We start from the raw sequence: 23,192 nt of genomic DNA on the forward strand, positions 1-23,192 counted from the left end.
ATGTTGAATGTCTGTTAAGTAACTTTGTGCCTTCAGAGTTTCCTCAATCAATACAGTTCGTGACCTGAAGTCATGACAGGTCCTCTCACCACAATAATGCCCGGGTTAACATTGCTGTGCCGATCTAAACAATGGAAGAATGGAACTTCTCCCCAGGCCGTCACAGTACTCATTGATTATGGTCATCCAGGGTAATTCACAGAAAACGATTCATTGCTGAACATTATGTGATCCCATTCTTCAACACTACATGCTTCCCGATCGAAACACCACTCCTGATGCAGCCATTTGTGTTAACAACAATCTACTCATGGAAAGATGTCTCCCTCGTTCGACTTCTGCTAACATCTGACCAATGGTACGAAATGACACAGAATATTGCAGGGAGTACATTACTTGTTCTAGGATGGCTGGCGCAGATGCAAAGGCATTACAATGTGCTTGGTGCCCAGTATGGCACCATCTTCCTTGTGATGGTCAGACGTGGCTGTTCAGAACCTTGACGTCAAATATGTCTACCCTCATGTTCCCATGCAATTCGCCATACAACACTAATGCACTCTGTTGACTTTGCTACCTGTCACAGAAAACTGCAACATCATTCACATGTCCAGCAATCACCGCTGTTTGTTTTTTTGTTTGTTTGTTTGTGTGTGTGTGTGTGTGTGTGTGTGTGTGTGTGTGTGTGTGTGTGTGTATGTGTGTGTGTGTGTAAAGTTACACTGACATCCGATGATCTCTTTTTGAGTGCTTCACTTTTCGTCAGGCAGTGCAATTTAAGTTCTCCTATTCTTGGATATTAACTAGATTCAGTCCATAGAACCCTACCACCTGGCAGCCAGCAAAACTCAAACATGGACGCCGGGCCAAAGTTGTTGCCACCATCAAATGCAGCGTATCGGTGTAATTCGAGGACAAAAACACGCTGATACGAACCGAATACAGACCGTCGGGTCTAGAGGGTAGGTTGTCGTTCATGAAACATCATGCCCTACACAAGTAACAGTACGCAAAGCAGAATGTAACTTCACTTGCTTACAAGAACTTCTAACAAAATGCCAAGCCTATTTACCGTACTGAAATCACAGTTAATCTTTAAGCTTGTAATTAAATATATTTCTGTATTTCGATTTTAAGTACGTAATTTAACCAACCTGTCCGGATAGTCGTGCGCGGTACAGCGCCGCTTAACGATAAGGGTTGGTGAGCCAGCGAGCCTGGGTGTTGTATTTAGGCGGCTTCCCACATCTCGCTAGGTGAATACAGGGCTGGTACCCATGATTAGCAAATACTTCGAAAATTTTCGCTCATTTTCGCAAGACTAATACCACATGCGGACAGCTGGGATATTCACATTGCGTCCCAGGGGGTAACGGAGTGGCGACATAAAAACGTTCTGCTACCCCATTAAACTAACCTTGCCAAGTGCGTTAGTCACAATGCTGACCCCCACGGCGATGCCGGACAAATGCCCGACAAAAAAAGTGGGAGGAGAGGAAGAAAAAGGAATATGTAGTTTAATGCATTCATTTTGTTTACTAACGTCTTCCTTTATCATACCTAAAGTGGGAGCTGGTTATTTACTCTGTCGAATAAGTATCTACCCTTTATTATGTAATCCCTGGTCTTTGTTTTCTGAAATGAGATGCCAGCAACGACAGACCTACCTGATTTGCGACTATCGATAATTCGCTTGCCCTAAATTTTCATTACCGAGAAATATACGGATCTCCTCACTAAATATTAAAATTTTCGCAACGTCTTCTAAGTAATGCTTATAGCTCTAGGATCAATATTCATTCAACATGCATGTAGCGGCAGAAATATATGGCCCATGTGTTGAGAATAAAAACGGTATTGAATGGTAATGTCGCCGTTGAAGCTGAATATTGAAAAAAAAATAAAGTTCTACTCTGTGAAACTCGTTGTGATAACTTGTTCTATATCTATTGCACCCCATATCAGCATATTCTTGAAAATGATACTTTCTACGTAAAGAGAAGCGTCCCAGTCACCAGTAATACTTTTATTAAGTCCAAACCGGTTTCGGATTTCAAATTCCGGCTATTTACAAGTGAAACTCGAATTAATAGCACATCAAGTAATGAACATATAACAGGGTATGGAAAAACTAGTTTGCTTAGGGAGAGTGTAAGTATACAAAGAATATATACTTACATTGCTCCGTATGGAAGCAACGTCAATTGATAAAAGGAGATACAAATCATCTGTATTTAAAAAAAATGACGTGTCCTTTGACACTGTGAGAAAAGTTAGTGTGACAAGATTAGAAAAGCTTTACGATTTGATATATTAAAAATGTTGGCTTGCTTTAACTTTATGAAGAGTAATATTCAGACATATTCCTAATTTGCACTCTGAGAAACGTAACTTTATACTCGGCTTGGACGCTACGTGCAGTGCAATTATTTTACACATTTAATAAATCTAAATATCCCTGTTCGCATTTTATAGGTAAAGCGTATAACATGTAGGAATATAAATCTATGTGTAATTCCTAAAGCTACAGCACACCAATACTTTTAATGTATCACAGTGTACGCTTTTTTTTAATCTTAATACTCCTATTTTTCTATCGATGTAATAGAGCACACAACTTTTTAAATCAGCCTGACCTTTATTACAATTTTTGTCAATTCACGCTGCATCTTTACAGTTATGTATTTATGTTGTGCAAACCTACAACCGTTGTGGACTTAACAAAGAGCTTCCTACCAAATGGAGCGGCTTTTCCTTAATTGAACATACAGTTGCGGAACCACCACCCACCAAACAGGGAGGAACTAATGAATATATTTTCCCACAGTTACCAATTAGGTTGCAAATAGGATGATTTCAGTTTTTCTGGAGGAAAATGAAATCAAATTCTCAATCCTAGTGCTGACTGATTTGATTGCTGTAGATGCCCACAGACATGTGGTTACATCTTATCCCCATTCCTTTCATTGTTTATTTAAGTGCTCATTCTCCGTGGCAATAGCATTAAAAAAGTTTTAAACACTGACACAAGATGAGAGAAGAAGCAAACGGATAAGCACAAAATTTTCTTGGTCAGCCTAATTTTGAAACGGAAGCATACTCACTTCAGAAATAGTGAAAATCCGTGTAGAGCTAAACTGCATCTAAACTATTTTCCTACTGTGACGTTTGGCCAGAGAACGATTCCCATCCACTGTTTTACTGTATTAATGTTCGAAAAGTCCACACAATGTTTACTGACTTTACAAAACATCTAAATATTGACATTTGATCCTTTAACTATACGATCTTGCACCCTATAGCATTGACTTCCTGTGGCTGCGCGCTTCCTAATGAAGAAATACAGTGCTTAAATTCTCTACCTTTGTACTGTGTGCCAAGTCGTCTGAAGTCCGTGAAATACCATTTGGCGTTAGCCCTTGTTCCCATCCCAAGGACAAAAAGCACAACGAAAATGTAACTGCCGGACATCAGATCAGGGACTGAATTTCACTGAAAGCTTCCAAATAATTCTCTCTCACAGGGTACATGATGTCAGGGATCACAGAAGGAAGCATGGCGTGCCGTTATGCACATTGGTGAAAATTTAACGTCCTAAACTGATGAACAGAGCATACAAAAGGGTGCGTAGTCCTGAACATAGAACACGTGCAAAAATTCTAACACTGTGATTCCGTAGGGATAAGCTGTATTAATCACAATTATTCAGCAGGGCTTAGGCGTGGTAAGGAGTGTAAAAGAAACGCACATACGCTCACACGCAAAGTCTCAGTCATTCATAGAAATACCGAATATAATTTTCTAGCCATATTTGAGCCGTCAAAACTGGTTGTGTCTCATAGCGGAAAGGAAAGACGAACATAACAAGGATCACAAGGTGTGAGTTGAACCGTGACTGGGTAAAGAGAAAGTTCTACCTCATCTTAAATTAGTGAAACGATAGCAAAATGAACACTCTTAAGAACCTCATAACGCTTTTAGTAAATGACTTTAAGGTTACAGAGAGTTTGTTTGTTTGCAGGTGGGAATATTCAGACGCCAGATAACTGTTAAAATTCAAATGGTGAAACCTTCAGATGTCACTTATTTTGCACAATTCGCTACTACCTCCGGCCAATGACCGTTCTAAGCTTAGCTGGCATAAACGGCATCAAAGTTATAGCATAATTTTAACAAAAGTATTTTGCTCTTATAAGCTCACCATAGTACGTATACAATTTCTCGCAATAATAAGAGTGTACGATAATTTTCGTCAGGAAGTACGAGGTCCACATCGACAGCGAGTTGAGTGTGTTACTAACTGTCGATGTGGACTTGCTTCGTGACGAAAATTATAATACAGTTATTATTGTGAGAAATTTCTTACGTATTATGGTGGGCTTAAACAAATAATTAGTTTTGTTCAATTTACGGTATAACTTTCCTGCCATTTATGCCAGTTAAACCCGATAATGACGATAATTAAAAAACAGTCTTGATCGCAAATTTGTTTTAATAGGATCATCTTCAGGCTCCAGAACGGCAGATGGACTTCCATTTGAGCAGGCTGCTCCGATCCACGACGCTGAACTGGCTGCTCTACACTACCGGCGACTGGGCCGGGCTGTCGTGAGAGCCGTATGGGGCAGGCAGCGAGAAAGAGCGAAGGATTGGAGTTATTAGCTGTCTTACTCCAGTTGTGAGGTTGTATAGTCAGTTCTTTCACAATATCACTCCTTATGTTCCTTAGGCAGTAGCGTTGTTTGCTGGTCCATACAGACGTGTCACAAGTGATTAAGTGGGACCAATGAGTTCATAAGAGGATACAAACGTCGATGAATGAGCAAAGACGTAGCTCAAGACTGGTCGTATATCCGATGTTATAAACATATAAACCACCGGCTAATAAATTGGGTTCTTTTAAATTTTTTTATTTACGTAGCTAATCCACAAAGACAAACTACTGTGTAATTTTATTCATTTTAAATCGAGGAATGACCAGAACTGATTTTATCAGACAATCACAAAGGCTCGTGCGGAACAGAGCAGACTACGAAACCGTGAATAAATAGCTAAGCTCCACGATGTGAATTACGGACACAGCGTCTGAAAAGAAATGTATGTGTTTTTGCTAAAGAGGTTTGCTCTACTCATGACAATAGGAAGAACAAGAGCATGTACCTAATGGGCTCAATCGTACTAAGTCAAATTAATTCATTGTAAGTTCACCGTCTGGACATTACAACTACATTTTATAAGAATCAACATATTGATATATTGGCCTAACGCATCTGACTTACCTTGTTCGTTTTCAGCTAGCTTACCTGGTTAAATGAAGGGAGGTAGTCTGACCCTTTTCCGATTCAGATTTCAGAGAAAAAAGACACCTCACTACGTTTTATTCCTTTTCATTATACAGGATGCCCCAGGAGGCATGATCAGTATTCAGGGATATGACAGGAACGCTCATTAGAAGCAAAACACTTCATTGAGACACACGTCCTATTCCCAATTATTTCCAAGGTAGAGCACATTTAAATTACATTTGTTTTTGAGCTAGTGGCACGTACGTATGTATCGAACCCATTCAGACTCTTCGACGTTTTATTGTAGTCCAGCCTACCTCATTGCTCTCAGCCTCTTTGCTGGAATTGTCTTCCTGTCTTTAAACTTACACGTTGAACGCGCAGTTGTCGGTGGAGTGTGTGAGTGAAGCAATGTGAGGAATTGCGAGTACATCGGTTATCTGTGTTTGTGCACGCACTGGTTAAAATGCCACATACCGGCACTAACGAAGGATATGCAGATATGGCGTATTTTTCGGCTTCTGCAAGGGTAGTGCTCCTGGTGGTGTGGGAGAATACCGTCGGCGCTTTCCGACTCGTCGAATTCTTGATCGTAGAGTGCTTACCAGTGTTTCCAGCACATTTCGTGAAACATGTATTCTTCCAAGTTTCCATTTTTCTTCTGAGCGTGTACTTCAACAATTTGTACAGGAACACCAGCGCGTTGTTTAAATGGTGCAGCTTAATCCTACTGTCATCACACGGTGGCTTTCTATTCTATTCTATTCTATTCTATTCTATTCTATGTGTATGGCGGATATTAGATGCGGGAAACATGTACCCAATTCAGATACAGTGAGTTCACAATATTAATACTGGCTACATACTACGCCCATCGCCGCGTGGAGTGGCCGGTCGGTTTGAGGCGCCATGTGACGGACTGCACTCCCGCCGGAGGTTCGAGTCGTCCCTCGGGCATGTTTGTGTGTATGTTGTTCTTAGCATAAATTAGTTTAAGTAGTGTGTAAGTCTAGGGACCGATGACCTCATCAGTTTGGTCACTTAAAATTCACACACATTTGAACCGCGGCCCTTAAATTTTGTCACTGGTTGAATGAAAATCGTCATTTGCTTCTAGTAACACTAGCCACAGAGAAAGCCACGTTTACACGGAATGGAGTCAACAACACATGTAATAATCATCCATAGTCGCAGGAAAAACCACACGCTACACTGGAAACCAATTTCTCCATTAGTTTTTCGACCAATGTTTCGTGCGGCACGATCGGTAACATATTGATAGGTACAATTAACTTAGACGAGCGAATGACGGGACAGAACTACTTGCATTTTCTGGAAAATTCGTTTGTCGAACACCCTGAGAAGGTCATTTCGCCACGTGGACTGCAGTGTACTTCCAACATTACTGCGCACATCCACATTCTCACCAGATGTGTGGGGGAACATCCCAACCGCACTCGAGTAATCGCTTGATTGGTGGTTTTAGTAAAATTAACTAGCCACCGAGGTCGCCAGATCTTACGATATTACACATTTGTTTATAGGGTGGGATTAGGTCAGAGGTATACAAACGAAAGGTGAATACGCGATATGAACGGCTTGGTATCAGGAACGCTGCTATCCTCGTTAGGCCGTGCGGTTCTAGGCGCTACAGTCTGGAACCTAGCGACCGCTACGGTCGCAGGCTCGAATCCTGCCTCAGCCATGGATGTGTGTGATGTCCTTAGGTTAGTTAGGTTTAATTAGTTCTAGATTCTAGGCGACTGATGATCTCAGAAGTTAAGTCGCATAGTGCTCAGAGCCATTTGAACCACCTATCCTCGTTAGGGAACGTGCACAGGCATCCAGACAACCAAGAGACTATGTTCCCACAAGAGCACAAAATTGCAATGAAGCTAACTGCAGGATATTCGAATATTTGTGAACTATACAACTGTTGTAACGTGAGGTGTAAAATAACCCTTAGAGGTGAATGTATTACAAATACGTATTTTTCAAATCATACTTTGTAAAATGCATGTTGTAATTTTTGCCATCACTTCTACATTTGTTAACTTGACAGTGTATTGCCTACACAGAAAATGAAATGCGGTGTGCGTTAAATGTGTTCTATACCGCAAACTATTCGGAATAGCGCATATGTCCATATGAAGTTTCTGCTTGATATGGTCCTTCCTGTCATACGCCTCAATATAGCGAATCCTCATGGGACATTCTGCAGACACTCGCTCAGTCCATATCTTGTCTCACTGCAGTTTTTTATACTACATACCAGATAAAATTTTAATTCCTTTCTGCTTAACCCTTCATATCAGTTTAAAATTACGGAATAGATCTCAAAGTAACGGTGTGAATGATCGCACAGTTATTAGAGGAATAGGGTAGATGTTGAGAAATTTCGACAAACAGATACTCGAAATAAAAAGTTGCTTATCTTGCAGAAACCTAGTTTTAAAATGTCAACACTCAGTTTTAGGCTGAAGTGAGGGTATACTCTTCAGACATAAATACCATCTTTCCTGTACGTATGGGAAAGAGAAATCAGATAACGGCAACTCTCAGAGAGGCATATAAAAATTCTTCCAGAGCACAATCCGGTAAGGAAACAAGAGGAAACAGAATAAAAAGCAATCTTTTCCATGCACTTTATACAGATGTAGGAGTAGAGCTGGTGGAGATGAACAGGAAAGAGAACGCCTTACCTGCAAGTAGAGCACGACTTTGCAGAGGCCTGTACCCATGAACCACGTCTCGGTGACGTCCCAGAGCACGGTGGGCGGCAGGCAGAAGAGGATCACCATGAAGTCGGCGACCGCGAGGTTCACGATGAAGTAGTTGGTGACGGTACGCATGGCGTGGTTGCGGTAGACCGCGAGGCACACGAGCGCGTTGCCCACCAGCCCCGCCACGAACACGAGCGAGTGCATCGCGATCAGGATCCATTCGTAGTCCTTGGGGTACACGTGCTGGTACACCATGTTCCAGTAGTCGATGTCTGGGATGCAGTAGTCGTTGGTGCAGTTCTGCCCCTCGGTGGCGTTGCCGTCCTCGTCCAGAGAGAAGTCCGGAGTGGAGGCGTTGACCACCAGCGTCGTCGCTGTGACATTGGAGGACGGTGACAGCGTCCACCAGGCCAGGTACAGTGGTGACGATGTAGTGGCCTCCGACGCATTGCTCTCGTTCAGAGCGCTCTCCCACTGGCTATAGTAGTCTGTTTCGTTCTCTGTCATTCTGCAGAAATATCTATAACAGTTTTATGAGTCTCCACGGAAAGGGTAGTACTTACTCCAGAGTACACCAATAAAAACCTTCAAGTCACAGACGACTCGCTACACAAATGTTTCTAGTTATCTCTTACTGATATGAAAGTTACTCGTATTTGGATGTACTGTGCGCAGAAAACGCCTTGGAAGAGGCAGTAAGTTTTCAAATAACAAGTCTCCAGTTCCTAAATTTCAGAATACTGACGAGTGCCTCTGTTGTACAGTGTACATACTTACTTGGAAGACATTTCAGCAGATATGAACAGAATCCTACCTACTGCATGATATGCCAAACGGACTATACGATCTTCCTCAAAGTATAGCTTCATTTCCTCGCAAGCTATGGAATAAAATTCAGATCTTCATCACTTGGAAGACGTAAGATTTACAACAGTATGACTCATCCTCTATGAAAATGTCTTGTTGTTGCCATTCTGTAGAATATCATTTCCGCAGCCCAAGTGTCTTGTGAAGAGACATTTACTTACATTATAGTGATATATCCTACCAAAAACAATTTCTTTCTCCGACATTCTATAACGGGGCATATATAGAGTTCTTAAATTCACTACATTTGTCCACCTGATGACTTCGGTACTGAATTTAATCTCGTTGCTTAAGTTATTTGTCTTCTCTTATCTTCAGTAAGCTGTCGTATGCAGTCAACATTCAGACTGTAATGACTTTACTTTTATCGTTCACTATGATGACAAATGCACGAGAAAAACAGAATACGGTAGACAGAGGAATGTTGGGTAAACACATCACTGAGTTAACGTGTTCTGGCTTCTTCACTCAAGACGTGATGATGCCGAGATGTTCCCGCCTCTGTGCTCAGACTGCACCTGCAAATAAAACAAAACATATGTATTAAAATACTGAACCGAGGACAACAAGTGAAAGCATATCTTACATTTGTTTCCAAAAATCGTTAAGTTAGTAACACTTCACAGTGAGTTGCATTAGACTCGCTGGAATGAAATGAGTGTGTGATGGGAATGAAAATGCAGTATCACGAAATCATACGTATCAGTAAAAACCAATAAGCAATGCTGTACATGCAACGTAATGAATCTGTAGTGCCTAAAGAAAATTTGTACCACAGAACGACTCGTATATTTTCCGTTTCTTGTCAGCACCCGCTTCAACTTTTGGGCTATGTGAGCACACCTAGTGGCATCCATTCATTTCCTTTCGTGAATCTAATTCAGTCGACACATATCCATTTTGGCATGGTAAGCCATGTTCCCCCAGCGTCTCAGCTCTTCCAACCGTGTTATTAACACAAATGTCATGCAGTGAACTGTTGGTAGCCGTATTTGGAAGTTGTGTGTGCGAAAGTCGGAGATAATGAGAGTTTCAATTAGCCGTGGGGAAGAGCTTTTGGTCAAAAAGACTGCTGATTAAAAACAGGAAACCCACGTCCTAGTCACAACGTACTCTTTACACTGGCAGTAATAATTAGAAAAAAATATTTAAAAATTAATGATTAATGAAAACCACCAAAAATGCATTACAACAACTTTATTGCGGTATGCTTTCAATGTGTAATAATACATCTGAGTCGGCTTTATACATCATAAAAAAAAGTGCCAATTCATCTGCGATGCTCAACATGACCAAGATTATACAGGATGTAAATTTTAAATTGACAAACCAGAATAACTTGAAAAATAAACTTCACGCGAAAAGTATGTAGAATCCAAAGTTGATTATTTTCGAGGGGGACATCAGCTGGTGCTAAAACCAGCCCGCCACCCCAGCCAGCCCCCTGGGGGACGGGTGAGAGGCAATTTTAAAATTTCAAATAGGAACCCCCTTTTTTATTGCAGATTTAATTGTATTTAACATTTGTTATGATTCTTCGTAGCTGGCACTGCAATTCAAAAAATACATATTCTCACTTTTGCGTGGAAAATGGTTACGGATAAATAAAAAAAAATTATTTACTTCGTAAATTTTGATTCGCTAATACTAAAACTCTCCCCCTCTCCCCCTCTCCCCATAGGGTGGGGTTTGAGAGAGAGGAATTAGAGTTTTTCAAATGTTTACCCGCATATTAATTTTTTCCGAAGGTTCGGATATGTTGTGTTTGTTTTGTGGTCCTCTCTCACAAACGAAGTAAACAAGCATTTTTTATTTATCCGTAACCATTTTTCATGCAAAAATGATAACATGGGTTTTCTTGAACTACAGCGCCAACTACCAAGAATCAAAACAAATGATTAAGACAAAATGTACGTAGTTTTTTATGTAGAATCTGATTCTGCAATAAAAAGTTAGCAATTTTAAAGTTGCCTCCCACCGAAAACCCAGGGGGCCTGGGGTGGCGGTCTAATTTTATCACCAGAGATGTCCCCCTGGAAAATAATCAACTTTGGATTCTACACACTTTTTCGTGTGAAGCTTATTTTTCGAGTTATTCTGCTTAGTCAACTTACAATTTACGCTCTGTATAGCAATAGTTGCAAAATACGTTAAGTTATATTGCTACTCAAAACAGACACGACCCAAGGTCTGATTCTGCTATTGGTACCTGCGAATAACTGTATGTCTAAGCATGTGTTGCTGCTACATCAGTAAGGGCGAAGGCTATGAAAACTTAATTTGGTGAATAGCATATCGCGTCCTGCTGGCGTCAAAGCAAACTCACCTAAGCATCCGCCAAAATTGCCAATGATGTTAAAGTTTAAGTAATCCTGCAGCTGTTTTTCAATAGTGCAGAAGTTATGTGTTAATTACACGCGTTTATTAGTTTCTAAGTTGGAGTATGCCAAGAATTAATGTACTGGTAAAAAAATTTCTCTTAAGTGGTCAATACAAGATCAAGCGGGCGCAATCGTCTGAAAAAGTACTGGGAGACGATAAGGTAAAGATTTAGATGTGAAGAAAGTAGGAATATTCTCTGTAATGAAGTGGCGCTTGCTGCCTTCGTTGCAGTTTGATGTATCATACGATTATAACTCGTGCATGAAGAAATGGTAAAGAAATTTCTTGTCAGTCATTCAATATTTGTATAATGAATGACTCACCAGACCAGAAATTCCTCCACCATCTTTGATCAAATATTTGAGCGGAGCGCAGAAAGATGCAAGTTCAAAAATGGTTCAGATGGCTCTGAGCACTATGGGACTCAACATCTTAGGTCATAAGTCCCCTAGAACTTAAAACTACTTAAACCTAAATAACCTAGGGACATCACACACACCCAAGCCCGAGGAAGGATTCGAACCTGCGACCGTAGCAGTCCCGCGGTACCGGACTGCAGTGCCAGAACCGCACGGCCACCGCGGCTGGCTAGACGCAAGTTAAACAATGGATTTTTGTCCGAACTTTCAGAGCCAAATGAAAAGTGGGAATGGACAATTGCGCTATAAAACTAATCAGAGTGAGATGTGCACCTGAAAAAAATTATTGAGATTTATCTGCGTAATTAATAAAACTTTATTAGTAATTCGACGAAAAGTTAGTCTCTCAGTTTTCCTAGGCAAACGAAGAGTGGGAAATGGACAAATTACGTCGTTTTGAAAGGTAAGTCTCAATGACATTACTATGAGTCAGCAGAAACTTGTCCGAATGGATACAAAGTATCTGATCGACATGCATTCACAACAAGTTTGCACTAGCTTGTTGCAAAGAGAAGTTGACCAAATACTATGTATCCATTTGGACTACTTTTCACTGATTCACAGTAATGACATTAAACATCTGTCTTTGAAAATGACGTAATACTGAAAACTGTGGTACATCAGGTAACTGCGTGGAGAATTAACTAGGTAAACTCTTAAACTTGATAAATTTAGTATAAAGCAAATAAAAGTATTGTGGTACCCGTTGAGCAGTAACTTCTTATAGACGCGTTTTTCCAAGCTATTCCTGAGAGGATGAGATTAAGTGCTACTGTCCGCAGGAGACTAACAGCGCTCTCCTTTGTTCCCGGTTCGATGCATTCGCTACTTCTCCATTCCTAGCACGCCCCCGGGTCGCGCGCGCAATTCCCGTCTTGTGCGGCTATTAATCCCACTAACTGCGGGTCCTCTAGGGCTATTCAACATGTCGATAACCAATGGATTCCTCGTTACACCACCAGAACCAGAAAAAATACTGCTTCCCTCCCGCTAACTTTACCGTCGAGGTGAACGTGATACAATGCTCGAAGTAACTAATCCCCATCGCCATAACTAGAATCTTCGCAGTAACTAAATCTTCATTCCCGTAATTTCTACAAGTCAACTATAGTTCTCGTTAACTGCTGTCTCACGTTAAAGTTTGTGTTCCTAAAGAAGTAGGTCATCTTTTCTACATAATATTCTCACTCTAAAGTCGGGCTCAAAGATAGTGTGCTTTGAATTTCCGTTCGCCAATCTCGATAAATATTTCTATTAGGTTTAATAAAACCGTTCAGGGGAACATCACAATCACATCTTTCAATAGACCACGGCCGATTTCCTTCCCAAATTATTGTGTAGGGTAACAATCAGCTACGGCACGCGTCATAACATCATCGGCAGGGGGTGTGTCGATATGTTCCTTTTTTTCTTAAATATAAGTCAGATAAAGCACTGTTGTTAATTTACAGCACGCTCCATTACAAAAATGGTTCAAATGGCGCTGAGCACTATGGGACTTAACTTCTGAGGTTATCAGTCCCCTAGAACTTAGAACTAATTAAACTTAACTAGTTCCAGGGGACTGATGACCACAGATGTTAAGTCCCATAGTGCTCAGAGCCATTTTTTTGTCGTCGACATGACGTAGCAATAGCATAACATTATCCGCGTACGCTCGTATCGAAGAGTTTTCTCCTAATATCTTCCAGCCAAATAATTGATCAGAAATACGGCGTAGCGGAGGTTCTGAGTACAAGCCACATGGAGAGGGGGCTCCCTGGCCATAAGCCATATCGGGTGGTGATCTCTGGAGTAAGCTGTCTATTCACTACGGCAAATGCGTGAATACCAGATTGGATAATACCTGCCATGCTGAATGACTGAGACCGTTCGCCTTAAGCAACTGCATCAAGAATCCATGACTGACTCGGTCAAATGCCTTATTAAAATCAATAAAAAGCAGGACTCCAGAGACAGTACTCTGCATCCATCAAGACAATTTCTTGGCATTAGACTAAGTAAAACGTCTGGATTTTGTGGACCTTACATATGCTTGATCCATAACGACAGGACAATACACAAGACAATGAGATCCTCAGAAAATAATAGTTATATCAACAAAAGACTATTTCAGTTAATTTCATGAACCGGAAACTAACAAAGCATTATGGACAATGGCATGCAACAATCAAGTTAAAGTGAAACGCATTTTGGAGACGAACCGAGCAGGTGGTTAATGAAATCTTAGAACTCCCATTTAGCAAGAGAATGGCGAGATTCAGAGCAGAAAGGGATAAGCACAGAACAACACACTGTTCCTTTTAACGCAAATAAGGCGCAGACCGAGCGTAAGTGGCTGCACATCATTAACAGGGCTAGACTGCACCCCATCAAGAAAATTAAAAATGTTTATTCACCTCTAGCGAGATGGTGATTGGCTGAAGCCATACTGGCGACGCAGACGCAATATGGAGGGGAGACCCCCATTATATAGGTCGGCCGGGGTGGCCGGGCGGTTCTAGGGGCTACAGTCTGGAACCGCGCGACCGCTATGGTCGCAGGTTCGAATCCTGCCTCGGACATGGATGTGTGTGATGTCCTTAGGTTAGTTAGGTTTAAGTACTTCTAAGTTCTAGGGGACTGATGACTTCAGCAGTTAAGTCCCATAGTGCTCAGAGCCATTTGAACCCCATTATATAAAACCATTTTGAGACTTAAAATCTCTCTCTCTCTCTCTCTCTCTCTCTCTCTCTCTCTCTCTCTCTCTCTCTCTCACGGCAGACCGCAGAAATGTGTGGGAAAAAGTGAGGGCGTTGAGAGCTTTGCTTTCCGCAAAGTGAGGACGATATGCTTCACGTGTCGTGGTGACAGACAACAAAGTGGAAGTTAATTATTCCTTTGGGAATTTTAGTTGGCAAAGAAATTGCGCACGTTGCTCCAACCCATAGCGAGTGTGCGATAGCTGTTATTTCGAATAGGGAAAGAATAACGTTCTACAGAACGTAGAAAAGTTGCGACTGAGTGAATTCAGTCAAGGCCAGAGTAGGGAATTAGCGTTTCAGATCCAGAATGGAGACAATGAAATTGCAGATGCCGCTTGGCAAAGAACCATCACGCATTAAGTCACAGTAAATGTTGAGTCCAGAGTTTCCTCACACCAACTTGCGTACGCTTTGACCATTGAATAGCAAAAGCTTGGATACTAACCTACCCTCACATTGTCTACATGAAAGATTGTTTTCATCGATTCAAAAAGTAAATTTATGCTTCACCAACTCAACTCAGTGCATTGAACAGCTATGACAACGTAGATTCAAATGAGCTAATGAGGATTTTTAATAGACATTCTTTACTGTGATAAAAATGTTCATGTGTAGAGATAACGATCTTAATAATTGTCATTTCAATATATTCAAGACTTAAATATCTTGTTAGTGAGTGTGAAAATTAATTGAACATGATTGTTGTTTATCACTTTACCCTTGAAAGCAACAGTTGATAAATTATATGTAGAATAAAAAGGGAATAGCTGTTTTGTCTTTCAAGAATAGACCCCAAACTTCCACTTCTATTAATTCATACATTCTAGGTACGTTACAGCACCATTTCTAATGATTTTCGTTACAACCCGCACCTGATATTAGCTGACTTACAGGGCCAGGGTCATATTTATTTAGAATGTCTGTCTGACACCCTGGGCTTGAGAAGACAGTTCAGATGTTTTGTCCGTTTGCGCGCTAAGTGGTAAGCTAAGCTTTCATACATTAGTACACTCACTGTGTAGATACAAATTCTGACGTATGACAACAAAAGAAATCAAAATCGTGCGTCCAGGCACACAGCTTTGGTGAACAGCCAGTATTGTCTCCAAAAGTATCGAAAAACGCCTGTTAACCGCCCTGGCGACGGTTTTGTAATCGAAATTAAGTAGTGTGATCAATGTCTGGACGTCCGGTCGTCTTCAGAATTAGAACCATTTTACCTATCTTGAATGGGTCAGGAATCAAGTCCCCCGGATCACCTAATTTGCAATGTTATCACCTGTAAGAGGCCAGAAATACACATAAAATTCCTTAGGAATACAGTCTAGTTCCGCCGATTTTTCCGATGGCGAACCAACAATACGGCGGAATGTATCATTGAGCATAAAGTCACTTAGAAATTCATCATTTAATGCGTGAGTAACTACGCAATCCAGGAGAGGAGGAAATGCATCACGGACAACCGTATCAGTAGCAGGAACGTCATAAAGGTCGGTAAAGTAATTTTAGATCGCTCTGGAAATGTCACGCTGGGATGTCAGTATGTGACGACCGGTGTGCTGAAGGGATGTGATACATGCTCTTTTTCGACGTGTTCAATATGCAAGAAGGAGTAGGATTTTGAACGCACCCTGAGTCTTCCCATTTGTTGTCTCCTTAACTGAAGAAGCTTCGCCTTAATATGGGGTACACCCATAATTCGTAAGAAAACGTGTCTGTCCCTGTCGTAAACTGTCGCAGGAACAAAATTTCTGGATCCGAAGGAGATCCCTCGCGTTCTCAGCTCCGTAATGCATTAACTCTTTCCGGAGAAAAGGTTTGGCGTGCCCTGACCAGCATTCCGTAACAGAAGGATAACGGCCCTACGAACGTAAGCTGTGGGCCCAAACCTCTCGAACGATAATATCGACGGAAGGATCCTTTAAAAGGGATGTGTTCAACATCCGGTACGGGCGATACAGTTTTACTGGTTGCGGCACATGATTAAAAGATGCAGCACAGTGATCACTGAAACAAGTTTGTGTGACGTCTATCACTACCAGCTGTCCACATAAAGAATGACTGGGATAGTGACAGATTCACCCTCCCCATATTTGAAAAGAACACGCCAAATCGCCTAGTTCATCACTAAAATTAAAATTAGTGATCTGATCCACAGGACGCAAAACACAATAAAAATCTCCGCCTCTGCGGAGTTTGACGGGGAAAAAAGGTGCATAGTTGTGGAACGTCCAGATCCTGAAGGGGCTTACGGAAGAATTAAAGTAAGATTACAAAAAGTTCAGCCTGATCTTTGACCGTTATCAAAAACTTCGAAACTAGCATCATTCGGTATTTCCAACCTCTACAAAACATTCCAATTCCAGAAAGAACAATGTAGTTAAATACAAAATATTAAGCCAGGCGAAAACATAAAGAGTTGATGAAAGTATCACTGTCTATAATACAGTTACATCAAATACAAAGACGAAATATATTCCCAATCAAATGGGGTTTCTATTTGGGGGGGGGGGGGGGCTGTCTATCAACGAAGCATGAACGGTTTTTTTAGGAAATATAAGTGGATATCTAATAAAGTAGTATATTACCTTATTATGTGAAAGGTATAACTAGAGGGAACCCAAAAAGATGTTACCAAAAAGGAATACCCAGCTTAATAGCTTAAATATTGGGATTAGATTTATAGTGTAAAATGTGATCAACAAAAGTATAAGTTTCACAGATGTAAAAATTACGATTTTTGTCAACTATATAAATCTTGTATTTATAGTAAGAAAAGTACATCTCATGTCATAATCCATAATAAACTCGTATCACACAGACATGCACTGAAACTTGTATTTTCAGTTCCTACTGCCTGAAAGTAGAGCATCATATGGCACAGAAATTACTGTGGCTAGAGCACTAACTGTTGATAAATTCTGAACAGAATGCATTTTTTCTTAAAAGTCTAAAGCAAAAATCATCTTCTGTACTGATAGGGGAGCATTTCCAGGCCTAAATATATGATCTTGATGAAAGGTGGCAGATACGTAAAAGGGATCAAAGTAATGGATTATGTATGTCTTTGTTTTCACACAATTTCACTTTAAGGCAGAAAACAGACCTAAAAATATAATTTGCAATATTTAATGTAGACAGACTATCTTTGGAACTATGATATATAATTTTCATTTGTAAATTGAATTGTAAGTAACGTTCTTCAGAATTCTATAATCAACTTTTTGAAATAATTCGAAACCTTTCACAATATCCCACCACCATTAATTACTTTTGAAGAGTAAAATCTTTTGTTACAACATAAATTAAAGGATCTATTACAACACAGTTATCCACATGTAATAAAGGTCGTTTCTGAAATACCACTTTCGGAAAATGAGCTGTACACAATGTGCTGTCAGAGTAATTTCAACATAATTTATTAAGAATATGTCAAAAATATATTATATTGTAATGATTTATTTTATTTTTTGTTTCGTACTGAAATAGTGATTTTGCATTTTACATTTAGTTTTCTTTCTTCCTTTTTTGGTTTACCGTTTCACATATGTATATTTCATCAACTGAAAATAATCAGTAACTATATGGTACAAAATCATTATCGTTATTGCAATCTGTAAAGAAGTGTTCAAAATAACGTTTCTTTACACTATGTATACAAAATAAACTAAATTTCTTGATATAAAACACACACAAAAGTTAACAAAACACAAAATAAAATGGAGCAGGATTCGTAAACTGCCGTTGGATGATCCTCTAAATACCTTCATTTGAATCAGACATATGTCAGTACACTGGGGAACGTTGGTGAACATAAGTTGTGTACTAATGACAGCAGCTATATTGTTTATCAGGTGGAAACTGCTATCATGAACATTCAGCTGAACTCAATCTGAAAATCTTCTCTCAACTTCCTTCGAACATGGGATGCCATATTCATCTGGAGGCTGCACCTATCCTATGCTGCCTTTTTGGATCACAAGATTAACAAGTTCCTGGTCATCATACCATGTATGTCACTCAAAATGTTTCTTTTACATAGCCCACACAAGAATCTAACAATAATACTGATTTTTCTCCTGCACTGGGAGCGAAAACTTCTGTCAAAAATCTTTTCATGAGGTGAGCTGTTAGTTTACCAGATTTTGATGCCATCACAAGAACAACTGGGTTTTCAGAGAGAGATTCTCAAATTCTCGGTTTAAGTTGTCCATTACTTTGTGTTGAAACTATGAAAAGTATGTGGTCAGTGTGAAAAAGAAAAGTTTTTACCGTCACACATGAAGACAAATAACTTGTTCGTCTGGTGGTTTCAAAAGTTTCATTTATCCAAAAAGGCTCATTTATGTGTCATATAAACCTTTCCATTTACAAAGAACTTCGCAAAAAGATTTTCAGATCTAGATCTGCTGAACAATTCTCAATCTCCACCAGTAGTAGTAGTAGTTGTTGTTGTTGTTGTATGGTATTCTGCCTTACTGCAGGTCTTGTCATGGTTTGGCATCTTCCACTTTTGTCTGTCCATAACCAGTCTTTTCATTTCTGAATATTTGTCTACTTCGATATTTTCCAGAATTTGAGACCTCCTTTTTCCATTTCCCCTTTTTCCCTCCACCAACCTTCTATTCCTTCCTTCATTAAACAGCCCCCCCTCAAACAATGTCAAATCAAGTTCCGTTTTCTATTTTTGATGACTTTCATCATGTTTCTTTCTTCTCCAACTCTTCTTAATACGTCTTCATTCCTTTGTCGGTCTTCCCAATTGACTTTTTCCATTCTTTTCCATATCCACATCTCTAGTGCTTCCAATCTTCTTTCTCCTTCCTTCCTCAAAGTCCTGGTCTCCGTACCACACCGCGCATCACCACTTGTGAAACGATATAATAAAGAACTGCAGTCACTAGTTGGCCTGATACAAATAACGAGATGTAGAGTATCACCTGCCACAGTATGAAACCCTGCTGAGTTTTGTTTCATGTATTTTGTCTATTGTGCATATTATGTGGAGAAATTTCTTTTCTCTTATGGGCATGGTGTACAAAATGTTAGGTGTGAAACATTTCTTTGCATATTATCATTAGTGTAATGATTCTGTATGCTAATAATGACTTACTTATTATTTTTAATTGAAAAAATACCAATGTGTGAAACAGTAAACTAAATATCAAGAAAGATGCGAGAACTCAAAACTGTAAAATAGCAGTTTTAACACACAACAAAAAACTAAAATAAACTATTGGGATAATGATGTATGATCGGATATTTTAAATAATTTCATTGAAAATACTCAAACAAGCTTTATTACACCTGGAAAGCTTCTTTATTTTATATTGAAACAAAATTAATTTTTCAAAAATAATTAATGGTATTGGAGTATTTTGCAAGATTTAGAATTATTGTAAAAGTTGATTATACAGTTCTGAAGGACATTAATTACAACTCCACTTCTTTATGAACACATTTTACAGATATAATGGTGTTGAAAATAGTAACTCTAAACTTAATATAACCAATTACCTTTTGAGGTGAGCTAATCCCCTGCATTATTTTGACCACTCTACACATGCAGCAAGTTTTGTCAAGGTCTTTCATTTCCACCAGGAAATATTCCCTTCATAATGCACACAGGATAGGTTGATGTGGTTCACTAACAACAAACTGGACATCTTGTCAAGGTCTGGGGACCAGAAATTTTGCATGGGTCATTCAACACGCAATTTCAACACCATATTTAATGAACACACTAGGCTGAGTCAGAGCAATAGTTCCACGCTCGTAACAAAGTTGAAAGAGACTTCCCACACTCTTAGTGGCCAGAAAAACCTTACATATGCTGAATATAAGGTAGAAAGGAACAGTAATGAGAGGCACTTGAGGAAGCGGTGATGTATGTAGATGCTAAAACATAGTCTGTAAAATGAACATAAAGTACTATTAGGTGTTTCTGTAATTGAAACAGAGTATGTGATAAAATAGAGCGGTACAAGAGAAGGAGGTGAGTATCCAGATTATCTTTAATTACATGACAACTTACAACTTCGCCAAGTTTATGAAAGATTTAAAATTCACAGCTTTAAAATGTTTGTTTTTAAGATTTTGACTTCATTCTCATAAACTGACGTACAATATCAACTGATGTAACCCTGAACGTATTTATGTATGCTAGGTTAAATACATATACAATGATGGTTTTAAACTCTCTTAAAAAATACATTAGCCTGATGCACCATGTCGCCAGCAAATATCGAAAGGTGGGATCAACTGGGTAGTGGTGGCTCTTCGTCGGTATATCTTTTAACTGTTAACTGTAGACAGGACAGAGTTGAATCAATCTGTTCAGAGCATTGTTCTGTGTTACGTATTGTGAACTTTTATATACGTATGTCACTTCAGCAATAATGGTTTTTAAATTATTGATTAGTAGCAAATGTTCCGACTCTTGTACGGCATGACAGCGTTTAGATTTTAAAATGATAGACTCTCACTGATGTGCATCTACACAGGTTGGCGGTGTACGGTTACCACAATATCAGCAGTGCTTGAAAATGATACAGCACTGGAATCATCTAATCGTGTGATACAGATAACAGTGATTGGGTAACAGCCAAAGTGGAAAATGGTGTAGCCTTTTAACATATTTGTGGCTGTGGCACTCGATAGGAGAAAACGGTTTATGCATTGTAAGAAAGAAATCCCTCAACCTCATAGTAGTCCTACGGCATGTGGACGGGAATTAACCCAGTAGATCATCTGCATATCCTCTAAACTTTATTCACTATGCTTTTACCAGGTAGGCTTTGAATGTAATTATAGCAAATGTAGTGTGTTTCTGGAAAAGGTCCACGGGGTGTTCAAAGAAAGGTGTTTTCCCGTCATCCAGGGCGGATTCACTTATGTGTTTACTGTCATTGCACTGTTTATACGTGCTAATGGTGTAGTGCATTTACATTTTTTCACTTCCACCACTTGTTGGCAGTGGAATCCTACTACACGACAAGGGAAGTGGAAGATGTGATATTCTGTTATAGTTCAGCAAATGGACATAGTCTGCAATCCCTTACCTTCTACTCTGAGGAGTATCCACAACACAGAATGCCCTCCGTTAAGCTGAGGTCATCTGCTCCTCATATCATCGCATCTGCGGTCCTTATGCCCCATTTCCAAGTCCGTCTTAACTAAAGACAAAATGTCTTGTTACTTAGAGTTCCACTTTGGCTCTGCTTAACAAACGTGTCTTTTCAAGGCTGGCCAGCGGCGTAGCAAGAACAATTACGGCGCCAGTTTAATGACAGAGCTTGTGATTGTGGATTAGGGTCATGAGAAGCAGAAATCCTGACCTCTGCTGCTACACACTCGAATGGGAAATTACTAGGTACGACCAGAGACACATTGACGTTAGTGGAAAAGAGAGAGCGAACGCCTACTTGTGCTCCAAAAACCTGGTTCCAACCTTGTCGGAGGAATTCAGCCTGTTCTTGGAAAATACCTTTCGTCGGAACTACAAAGAGAGTCTCTCCTCCCATTACAAGTTGAGTCACGTCCAAGTACTTATTTGATTTAAATTTATTTGTTTTTCCTCACACCCTCCTGGCACCAGTGGACGATACTGAACGGAATGCTCCCACGGTCAGTCAACACAGAGAAAATGGACAAAGACAATGCTTAACTGCTGTCTGGCGGCTCGCCAAAGTGACGTTAAAAGATTTCTCTTTCACCCTCAGCTGGGACCTCCTTTGGTAGGTTTAACTAGTGCCTATTATTGTCCCAAAGAGTTGCCTTAGCCCAGGTTGGCTAACAGAGTATTCAGTGGGGCGGAGATGTGTCTCCCGTGTCCGATGCGCCCTTCGTAAAGAACTCACTACAGCAGAACCCCCCTCCAAAATTACGAAACTTATAAACTCTATATCGAATAAGAAAATTAAAGAGCGCCGCTCATACTCTGTCGAGGCAAGAAATTCCTCTGCATTTAAAATTAGTGCACAGGCAAAGAGACTTTCATGCATTGATCTTTCTGCTTCCAATAAATGTAATCTTCTCGCCAAATTAGAGAACGTGGCAACTAAATAAAACGCATAAATAGTGACTGCTCTCAATACAACGATCCAACAGGCAAGTTTGTGGAACCCTTACAAAATTAGCCCGCATCTCGTGGTCGTGCGGTAGCGTTCTCGCTACCCACGCCCGGGTTCCTGGGTTCGATTTCCGGAGGGATCAGGGGTTTTCTCTGCCTCGTGATGACTGGGTGTTGGGTGATGTCCTTAGGTTAGTTAGGTTTAAGTAGTTCTAAGTTCTAGGGGACTGATGACCATAGATGTTAAGTCCCATAGTGCTCAGAGCCATTTGAACCATTTTTTTGGAGTACAATAAACACGTTCAGGTGGATATAGGTTACAATATGCAGAGGTGAAGAGTGTTGCATATGATAGACTACCGTGGAAAGCTGCATCGAACCACGACTTAAGACAACAGCAACAGCCATCAAAAAAATATGTTCTCCTTCACTATCACCCAATTTGCGTGTGCCTGCTAACCACCTAGGAAGACAAAAATTGTGGTGGGATATAGGTATATGGTAAAGAGAGAAACATTTCAATAAATAAAGTGCTCAAAGCTACTACTTCATCTGTTGGCAGGATCGTGAAGAAGTATTTCCCTATTTTTTCTTTGCAGAGTAATGAGGACAAGAAGAGTTTCTACAGAAGTTTAAGTAACTGCAGCTCAAACAAATAGATAGAAGGCAGACCCAGCTGAGGCTTACACGCCATACAATTT

The 23,192-nt window shown here is 40.1% G+C and overlaps 1 protein-coding gene across 1 annotated transcript in view; it reads right to left on the reverse strand.

The window, feature by feature from the left end:
• The window catches only part of LOC126278519 (orexin/Hypocretin receptor type 1-like), a 1,135,944-nt gene that overhangs the window by 698,799 nt on the left and 413,953 nt on the right, over positions 1-23,192 (reverse strand). Inside the window, exon 2 of the mRNA XM_049978684.1 lies at positions 7,988-9,393. Coding sequence (XP_049834641.1) covers positions 7,988-8,515 — 528 coding nt within the window. The 5' untranslated portion in view covers positions 8,516-9,393. The remainder of the gene's footprint in view (positions 1-7,987; positions 9,394-23,192) is intronic.

This window comes from Schistocerca gregaria, chromosome 6, assembly GCF_023897955.1.
Source record: "Schistocerca gregaria isolate iqSchGreg1 chromosome 6, iqSchGreg1.2, whole genome shotgun sequence".
In the NCBI taxonomy this organism is placed as follows: domain Eukaryota; kingdom Metazoa; phylum Arthropoda; class Insecta; order Orthoptera; family Acrididae; genus Schistocerca; species Schistocerca gregaria.